The 10,842-nt window shown below is 29.4% G+C and overlaps 1 protein-coding gene across 1 annotated transcript; it reads right to left on the bottom strand.

The window, feature by feature from the left end:
* Nucleotides 1-584: 584 nt before the first annotated feature.
* Nucleotides 585-2,621, bottom strand: LOC114292500 (glutathione S-transferase U17). The gene is made up of 2 exons (XM_028236487.2): nucleotides 2,206-2,621; nucleotides 585-1,168 (listed from the first exon to the last, which is right to left on the bottom strand). The coding sequence occupies exons 1-2, from the start codon at nucleotides 2,548-2,550 to the stop codon at nucleotides 809-811; spliced, it is 705 nt and encodes a 234-aa protein (XP_028092288.2). The 5' UTR covers nucleotides 2,551-2,621; the 3' UTR covers nucleotides 585-808.
* Between the last annotated feature and the right edge of the window lie 8,221 nt (nucleotides 2,622-10,842).

Raw genomic sequence — 10,842 nt, forward strand, 5'->3', positions numbered from 1 at the left:
GGAGAATGAACATTTGAATAATATAGACAAGTATCGGTATCTATGCCTTTCAACTATGATGAAGATGAGGATAAAAATGAGTGAAATTTCACAATAATGTACAAAAAGAAGGGTAAAATATATCTATGATATCTAACGTATGTACTATTTCGCATTACTTTAGTCTTTAAATTTTTCAATTTGTCAATTTCATTCTTGAAACTTTGTAATTTGAGTCATATTAGTTAAAGGTATAATTATAAAATTCACCTAGAATCCCTAAATTATGCATTTGTGTTTTGTTCTGATAGTTTTGGATTGTCAATTTCGTTCTCTCAATTTTAAAAAGTTATATTTGATTTTCTTTATCTTAGGAGTCAAAGTAACAGATTTAAGAACTTCAAGAAATAAAATGACATGAGGCTTAATTTTTGGAGACCATAGATGTATTTCAATATAATAATTTAGAAGGTTCATTTAAAATTAGGCCAATTTGACACAAATTGTAAAACGTTAGAAATCAATTAAGGTTGTGTTTAGATTATAGATTTGAGTAAGAATTTTAAAAGTCAAAAAGAAAATATGAGAGAAATATGAATGGAATATAAGTAAAAAAAAATTCTTAATTTCTTATTCTCTTTATAAATTCATAATCCATACTTTATGTAAATTTTCATTTTCACGTGACGTTTAAACTTATTTTTACTTGCAATAGGATGGGAAAACAAAACAAGATTAAAATTGTTCACAATGAAAACATCCCACTTCATGGACTTCCCAAGTAACCCCACCCAACTCAAGGCATGTCAATTAGACTAGTGAGCTTTTTTCACGTCATCAGATTTATTTTAACGAACTCCGAAAGCTTCTCAATCTCAGGAATAACATTCTTCACTGCATCATCAGAGCAAAACCTCTCAGCCCACTTCGCCAGGCGCGGCATCTTGGTTATGTCTAGCACCTTTACATCGAACATCTTCTCAAACGCCTTGAACGAACCCAAGAAGCACCCGAGCGCTATGTCGACGTAACCAATGCTATCCCCACCGAAGAAATTACCATTTCCTTCACCGCTGCAGTTGATGAAGTACTCTTCTAACAACACCAGCGTGGCTACCAGCTTGTCTATTGCTGCCAATCTCTCTTCCTCTCCTTTTGCCTTAAGAATTTCCACTAATAATGGAAAACACTGCAAGAAACAAAAACATATACTTGCTTGGTACATACATAATTTTTTTTTTAAATATAAAATAAATAAATAAATAAACATCGTTGTTGAGTTATCGAAGGCAGTAGCCAGCTATGGGATGACTAGAGATTGTTGTCAAACTATCAGAGGACACCGGAGGTGGTGGGGAAGTTAGGAAAGGGTGAAAATATTGTTTTTGAAAACAAAAGGTAAATCACTTTGCTTGGTTTCCATTTTTTAAAAACAGTTTTCAGAAAATTCTACACTCTTATTTTCCGTGTTTTTTTGTTTTTACTGAATTTTTTAAATATTTTATGCAAATTTTTTACTTTTTAGACACACCTAACATAAATACACCTAAAAAGTAAAAAAATTGTAAAAAAAATCTTTTAAAAATTCACTAAATACCAAAAATACAAAAACAAATACAAGAATTTTGTACATTTTTTGTATTTTTATGTATTTCTTAATTTTTTAAAATAATTTTTCACAATTTTTTTACTTTTTAGACACATCTAAATAAGGTGCATCTAAAAAAGTAAAAAAAATGTTTAAAATTTTAAAAACATTCACTAAAAACAAAAAATATGAAAATCAAAAAACTCAATTTTTAAAAAACTTAATCCAGAAAACTCAAACCAAACAGTGATTTTTTGTGTTTCCAAATATTTTAAATTTTAAGAATTAATTCCATTTTTATGAAAAATATAATAATGTACCAAACAAATCCTTTTATTATCAGAAACAAAACAATGAAAAGTTCGAAAATGCTATTCTTCTTCTTTTTTGTGAAAATAGTATTTAAAATTCTGAAATCACTTTTTGATGTTTTCTCAAAATTAGGTTGTTTTTGGGGAATTTTTTCCAAAAATAATTTACTATATAACTCTTCAAAACTAAAACATACATTCATTGACACCCTCTGTTCTATCATTTCATTTAATTACATATTACACTACAAAATAAAAATAAAATAAAAACTAATTGTATATCATTACTATTTGATTTTAAAAATTCAACGAATGATAAAATGATACCTTATCATCAATATAGGCTCCCCAAAATCGTTTAATGGCGCGATCATAGGGATCAGAGGGGAGAATTGAGGGACCAGATGTCCATAACTCATCGATATATTGAACAATAATAAGAGACTCACATATAGGCTTGTTGTGGTGGATAAGAACCGGTATTTTCTTATTGACCGGATTTGATTTAAGAAGAAGTTCACTTTTGGAACCAAATGTCTCTAGTAAGAACTCATAGTCGATTGATTTTAGGTTCAGAGCGATTTGAACCCGGTTCACAAATGGGCTTGGTGAGCCTACTGCATGCTCGTTTTCTTTGGGTGAATAACCTCCTATGAGCTTTACACTTGCCATGGCCAATTCTCTAGCAATAGAAATGGTTGAATATGATTGAATTCAAATATGAATTGTTGGTGTTTTGATATGAATTGAAAGAGTGTCTGTGTGTATATATATTCCTTGAAGAGGACAAATATCTGCAATAAATAAATAAAAATAAAAAAAAACAATGCAAATATGCGTCATCCAAGTTGTCACAAAACAATGGGCAAAAGCCCTAGTTTGATACCAGGAATATGAGAATAGGTGAGGTGGGCTTCTTTTTTGAAATTGTTCCAATTTGACCATTCTCAAAAATAAATAAATAAAATTGAGTTCCTACAAAATTTTAATGAAAATATATAATTACCTTCAAATCAACAACAATTAGCTCGTTTGGTATCCGGGTTTTTTTGACATTGGTGACTTTTTTAATCACAAAAAGATAAAATTTACTAAAAAATAATAAGATAAAATATTACATTTAAATCATAATTATTTTATTTTTTCTCTTATAAAAGTTAAAAGAATCAACCCAAATGAACTTTTAAACCAGGATTAAAAAGTCAAAAAACCAATCCAGCTTTTCAAACTAAGCCGTTTGTCAACCTATATGTCCACATATCCTACTTATCTTCCATAAATCTACTTACTTATCTCTGTGTCCACTTGTCTATCGCCAGGCGCTAACGAATTTTTTAGTAACCCTTTCAATGCCAACAAATTCCCCGCCACTTTCCCTGTGAGTGGACGGTAGCGGCAATCGGTGATTGAAAATAGTGTGTGAGAAAGAAGGGAAAAAAAAAATCAAAATTGAAAAAGAAAAATAGTAAAAATGAAAAAAAAAATGTCATTTAAAATACTTATTTGTACTTCTCATTAATATATTTTATTAAATATGTCTTTGTAACCAAAACAATTTTAAAAAGCAATGCTACAAAAACAAATAATTTATACAAAATTTTTATATATCACTCATTATGTACCTTTCACTCTAAAATAAAATATTAGTAAAAATAAATTTATTTATAATAATAATATTATGAGATCATTCTTCTCAAATTTTATGTATAAATTTTATACATTTCACTACCTAACCCACATTATTTATATGCATAAATGCATTGGAATATTTAATGGGTAAGAAGCATTCGAGAAGTCGGGGCATTTTCGAAACTTGCTAAAAGTTGATGTTTAATTTTTAATTTATTTTGTATCATATTATTTTTATGTTTTTTATATATTTTTTTGAAAAAAATTAACTTTTAACCAAAAAGAGAACATGGATGATGCAGGTGTCTGTAGGCAAAGTCAAACTTGATTCCTAGGTTATGACAACTTGGATGATGTTTATAATAGTTCGGAGAATTTACAAATCTGTGTATTTTTTAAAAAATAATTATAAATTCAAAAAAATATAATATTAATTATTAACTAGTAATTGACCCGTGTGATAAACAGATTTTTTTTCTTTTTAAATAATATTTTATAAAATTAAATTAAATTATTTATATATGCCTATATATAAATTATTTTTAGAAATATGTTGCAATGTATGCATTACAAAAACATAATATTAATTTTAGAAAAAATTAGTTTAAAGTCCGTATCTCATTCTTAGTAATGGAAGAGATTCGTAATATTATTTTGTGATATTTAAAGTCTCTCAACCCTGACACCCACAGATCCGGGAGTACTGCTGTGAGGGACTCACAGCAATAACTGCTGCGAGTCAAAACGACGCCGTTTTGGTTCTTAAATGCATATTCAAGTTCAAAAAAAATAAAAAAATAAAAAATAAAAAATTAGCCGTGGAAAGGACTCAGAACCCAGAGCACGTGAAGAAAAAAAACGTCTTCAACCACTGCACTGCTTCAGTCTACCATTTAAAGTTGTGGGGATATATTTTATTTATTACTTTAATATTTCGGACATATATTTTATTTATTACTTTATGAAAATATCTTTCAAACAAACATAATTGTTTTTTATGAAAAAAATTATTTATATATATGTTTATGTACCTAAGTTAAGAATAAATATTACGTCTACCAATTATTTTAAATGGTGTCATTAATAAAAAAAAAATTATATGTATATAAATCAAACTAGGTGGATGTCATTTAACATGTAATTCTTAATTTTATAATGAGAAATGATAGACTGAAGCAGTGCAGTGGTTGAAGGCGTTTCTTTTCTTCACGTGCTCTGGGTTCGAGAGTCCTTTGAACGGCTAATTTTTTTTTTATTATTATTATTTTTTTGAACTTGAATAAGCATTTAAGAGCCAAAATGGCGTCGTTTTAACTCGCAACAATTACTTCTGTGAGTATGTGAGTCCCTCACAACAGTACCCCGGATCCAACACCCATATATCACAAAAAATTTGGATTCTCTCAAATCTGACACCCATGTCAAAGCTAAAGGAGTGTCGCCTCCGTAGCAGCCGTACTTGGGCGAAATATCAGCCCTCTATTTCCTTCACCTACCACTCCCTCATCTCTCTTCTACTCCTTACCTCCTTGCCGGTACACTTATTTCACGCTCAAATCTCTCTCTCTCTCTCTCTCTCTCTCTCTCTCTCTATCTCCTTGCCAGAAGCAATTTTACAATATTGTTGACTCAACAGGGACCGATTCTCAGCTTCTGCTCTATCAGTTGGAAACGGGAAAAATGGTTAAATCATTTCATGTGTTCCAAGGTATTAGAGTCCATGGAATTACTACTTGTAGCTCTATTAATGGCAATGGCAAAGACAGATCCTTTTCTTCTTCAATTGACTTCAATATTGCTATGTTTGGGGAAAAGAGGGTCAAACTGTTTACCTTATCCATTCAAATGGATTGCCAATTCCAAGATCAACCACAAGATTTTATTCATTTTCATTTGAATTTGTTACACTTGTTACCAAAATTTAGTCATTGGGTTTTGGATGTTTGCTTCTTGAAGGAAGAGAAGGGAGAACTATCACTTAACACTGTAATTTTTTTGGCATGTTTAATTTTCTCTGTCATATGTAATTTTTTTGGCATGTTTAATTTTCTCTGCCATATTTAATTTTTTCTGCAATGTGTAATTTTATCTGGCATGTTTAATTTTCTCTAGTTTGAATCCAGGAAAATTCTTGCGAAAATTAGAGAAATTTTGTAAATGGGTTTTTGAAATTAAAGTTCAATTATGAAAATTTGAATAGTTTAGATGATGCCATTTTTCCCTCTGTTTGGTTGTTCAGAGAATTCAGGAAATAAGTAGGAAAAGATGAATTCAATTTTAAAGATGATTGATAATGTTGTCAATCAAAATTCAATGTAATTAAGTAACCAGTTGAATTGGACAACATGGTGGTGAAATATCTGAAATTCAAAATTTTGTTATTGATCTAAATGGTGGCTCTATGTTTTTTGTTCATGTGTTGAAATCGCTTTGTGTTGGCTTTTTGATCAATTTTCTCTGGTTGAGTCAAAACACAATTTCTCTAATTTGATCAAAACACAGAGAAAATTATGAGCAAACCAGAGAATTTGGGAAAGATGAGGAATGAAGTTGGAAGAGAAGAAAGAACTACCACTTAACACTCTCGTGTGTGTAATTTTTTTTGGCATGCTTAATTTTCTTTTCCATGTGTAATTTTCTCTGACATGTTTAATTTTCTTTGCCATGTTTAATTTTCTCTGGTATGTGTAATTTTCTCTGTCATGTATAATTTTCTCTAGCTTGAACCCAAAGAAATGCTTGCGAAAACTAGACAAATTCTCTGAAAATCTCTAGATTGCAATTCAGAGAAATTCTCTGGCCTTTCCAAAATTTCTTTGGAGAGAAATTTTCGGAAAAGTCCAGAGAAATTCTCTGGATCGAATTTTCTTTGAATCAATTTTTTTCTGAAAATTCCAGAGAAATTCTCTAGATCAAATTTTCTCTAGATTGATGTTGAGGGACCTTAGACATTATGAAAATATTGAATGTCATTTACATTATAAAATCTTAATAACAGGAACCCTACAAAAAAATCTCCTTAATTTTATCACGATATAAAATATAACATAAATAAATATATAATAATTTTGGTTGAATTATTTATGTACACATATATATGTGTGTACATACATATAGAACTATTTAAAAAATTTATTACGAAATATGCAGTGCAATTTTCGTTCTGTTAAACTATAAAAGTGTATTTTAAATAAATGAATATATATATATATATGATTCTTTTGTACTTAATTTCAATATAATAAAATAAATATTTATTTTAATATTAAAAATAATGATTAAATTGGAGAAAAAAAGTCGTTTAAAATTAAAGAATGATTCTATTGTACTATAAAAGTGTAACTGAAATATATATATATATATATATATATATATAATAAGTTTATATGATATTAAATTATAACATAATAAAAAAATTTATAACGTAATAAAATACTGAATTATAATATAATAAAATAAACACTGAATTTGACATCGTATATATATATATATATAAGTAGTGTTTATATATAGGGTGTGGTGAGAGGAAAGTCAGGGGTTCGAACTAATGGTGCAACGACGACCCCTTTACTTATAATATAACTTTAATAACAAAAACTAACATCCTACAATCTTGGCAAAAAATGCAAAAAAATGTATTTATATATATATATATATATATATATATATATAAAGTTTTAATTAAATATAAAATTTTGGAGATTTTTTTTAAGGTCCCTAGTATTAAGATTTTGTAGCATAAAGGACATCAAATATTTACATAATATCTAAGGTCCCTCACACATCGATCTAGAGAAATTTCAATCCCCAGAGAAATTCTCTCCAAATTTCTCTGGACTTCCTACTGTCCAGAGATTTCTCTAGACTTCCCACTGTCCAGAGAAGACTTTCCACTCTCCAGAGAAATTCATTCCAAATTTCTCTAGGCAAAGTAAGTTCAAGTCTCAGTTTGGCCTGAACACACACACACACACACACACACACACACACACACACTCTCTCTCTCTCTCTCTCTCTCTCTCTCTCTCTCTCTCTCTCTCTCTCTCTCTCATGTTTTTGTCTTTGAATGTATGGTTGCAGAAGAAGCTTCTAATTCTCCAAATTTGTCACAGCCATTATTGGTCATTCAAAATCTCAAAGTCAAAGAATTTCTCTGGTTACCTACTATGAAAGATTTATTGGTTATCTAAACTCCTTTATTATAGGTCATTCAAAATCAAACCAAACCAGAGAAAATTGGGCTATTTAGAAACCAAAAATAATCACAATTTTCTTTGTGTTTTGAACAAACCAAAGAAAATTGTGATTGTTTTTCTAATAAGCATTTTCAAAACTCACAGCTATATGTTTTACAATTCTAAAAAGAGTTTTGTCAAATCAAATCTCACAGTTATGTGTTTTGGAGTTCTAAGAAGCATTTTGTCAAATAGTTTAACTTCATACTAAATATATAGATGTTTGTATGTGTATGAGTTGTGTGTGTGTGCGTGTGTGTGTGTGTGCGTGCGCGCGCGTGTGAGAGAGAGAGAGAGAGAGAAAGACCTTGTTCCAAAGGATATCGGTGAAATCGTCCATGGATAAAGATCTTTTGAGCTTCGCTTGATGAGGGAGTTGGAGAAGGCAACGACGACGATGAACTCCAGCGATAAAGGTGAAGTTCATCGGAGAGAGAAGAGCAGAGAAGAAGAGAGGGAGAGGCAATTTGATTTGAGAAAATCAAATTTCTCTGTGATATATAAGTGTCGGGGGTTGAGGGACCTTAGACATCATAAAATAATATTATGAATCGCTTCCATTATTAAAAATGAGAGAGAGACCTTAGACTAATTTTTCCTAATAAACAACTTCAAGAAACTCAATATAAATTAATAATAAAATATAAATAAGATAGACGAAAAAAATAATAAATATATTTAATTTTAATATAAAAATTGAATGCTTGAATAAAAGTGAGAAAAAAAAGTAGAAGAAAATTAATTTGCAAAATTTTTTTTAGTACATATTATTATATTAAATTTTATTTATGAGTAGTTCAGACTTAAAAATCTTTTAAATATTAGATTTTAGAAATAATTAGGCATAAGGGAGATTGCAATGGGGGATCACAAAAACTAACATCTTACAATCTTGGTGTATATATATAAGTGAAAAAAAGTAGAAGAAAATTGATTTGCAAAGTTTTTCTTAGTACATATAATTATGTTAAATTTTATTTATGGATACACTACAAGAAATCAGCTTTTTAGGGAAAAATTTATTCTGTCCCTAAAAGTGTAATATTTGTTGGGAAAAACTTTAGCCAACTAATTTTCTCCGTCGCGATGTTAGTCCCAAATGGCCTGTCCAGAAAAGTCAAAAAATGACTTTTAGAGACAAAATTTTGCATTTGTCACTATAAATAGACTTTTAGAGACAAAAATATGTGGTTGCAAAAAGTTTTCATTCTGAAACAACCAAAATTTGTCTCTAAAAATCTAATTACAATCCAGAGCAAACGAAGTAGTTATGGAGACAAAAAATTAATTTTTGAGACAATAGAAATTGGTCTCTAAAAGTTTTAGTTTTGGGGACAAATGAAAATGGTCTCTAAAAGTTTTAGTTTTAGGGACAAATGAAAGTGAGGTTATAATTTTTTTTGAGACAACTAAAATTGGTCTCTAAAAGTTTGATATTTTTTTTTTAAATTTTTTTTTAGCTTTTTGATTTTGTAACAATTACTCTAAAAATACTAGTTTGAACATTAACTTATATTCCTTTCTTGATTTCTCAACAACTAAACAGAAAATATCAAATATATCACCAGACCATCTGTTTATCTCCAAATTAAAATTCAACTACACAAAAAAAAAAAAAAATGCTCATCACATTCAAAGATGCTTAATCAAAAGATATTTCAATAATAAACAAATACCATACTCTGATACATTAGTATGTAATATCTTGATTGTATATCATAAACTGATAGATATTTCAAAAGTATCATTTCCAATTTATAAGGCTAGTGCCATAAACATTGTTTGTAGCATTCAACTATTCAATGAATAGATTGTAATTAGAGTTATATCTACCTACATAACAAAACAATTCAACTCATCGCATCTTCTTCTCAAGGGCTTCGTTGAAATGGCATTCAAAATCTAGCAGAGAGCTCCCAAGCTTCAAATCGAAGCAAGCTTGCAAAACCTGCATAGAATAGGCCAAACTCTCAAATAAATTACCAATGAAAAATTATCCAATGATAGATTAATTTAATAGATTGCAATTTAATGTGCCAATTGTAGTATCTGCAGCAATCACACATAAATCTTACTACACAAAGCCGCCCAAAATTTACTATCAATATTCAAGAGTTAACAAAGATTAAACTAAAATCGAACCCTGTGTTAGGCACATAAAAGCAATTACTAACAATTAATCATTTAACCACTCTTCTTACCAAAAAAGCAAAAAACCCTATCACTCCTTCAAACGCACTGTTTTTCTTTTGATATAAATCAAATTCATTTATATGCGTTTAAATTTTCACTTTACATCACTGAACTGGGACGAAGTTCAGAGCTCCAACCTCTCTATTTTTTGGGGTAAATCAAAGACGCAAATTAAAGGGAAAAAAAACCGTCATTGAAAATACAAAAACTAGCTAGGGATATGGAATGTTGCGAGGAGCAGAGAGTGGGATATATATGAAAAAAATAAAAAATAAAATAATAATGTTTTCTTGAATCCTAGGAACCTAACAATACCATATAAGATGGAACAGGTAGATCATTTTCATATGGAAAATGCTATTCCACCAAAATTCATGAACAAAATTTTATACCAGAAATGATGTGATAGTTTTATTTTGGTAATTAAAGACATCTCAATGGCTTCTTTGTTTTAAATGATAGGCTCAAAATCCAATCAAATCATTCTGTATATATTTTTTGTTGTTTGTATATCACTGCTCTTTTCAAATACTCCACAGGTATATAACTATAATAGGTCAGGCTTCTATATCTGTTTGTCAAGTGCTTTAAACTTGAGAGGCCTTGGGAGAGAAACCATTTTCTTATTAATAAATTGAAGCATTTCATTTCATTGAAGTAGATACCTTCTATGGCTTCAACAACTTTTGCCATGTTGCCTCCATATGTTGAGACAAATATATCACTCTCAACTGAAACAATATAATCCAACCATTTGAGATGAATGGTTCTGGAATGGCAATAGCTCTGAGGGTTTAAGTAATGTCTCCTTCTTCACCTGTTTCACACATCACATAAACCCAAATTTACCCAAATTTTAATGTCAAAACCTCTCAAACCGTATTAAAAGTCAGATAGATTGTACACA

Source organism: Camellia sinensis, chromosome 3, assembly GCF_055761805.1.
Source record: "Camellia sinensis isolate YWXY chromosome 3, ASM5576180v1, whole genome shotgun sequence".
NCBI classification, from domain to species: Eukaryota; Viridiplantae; Streptophyta; class Magnoliopsida; order Ericales; family Theaceae; genus Camellia; species Camellia sinensis.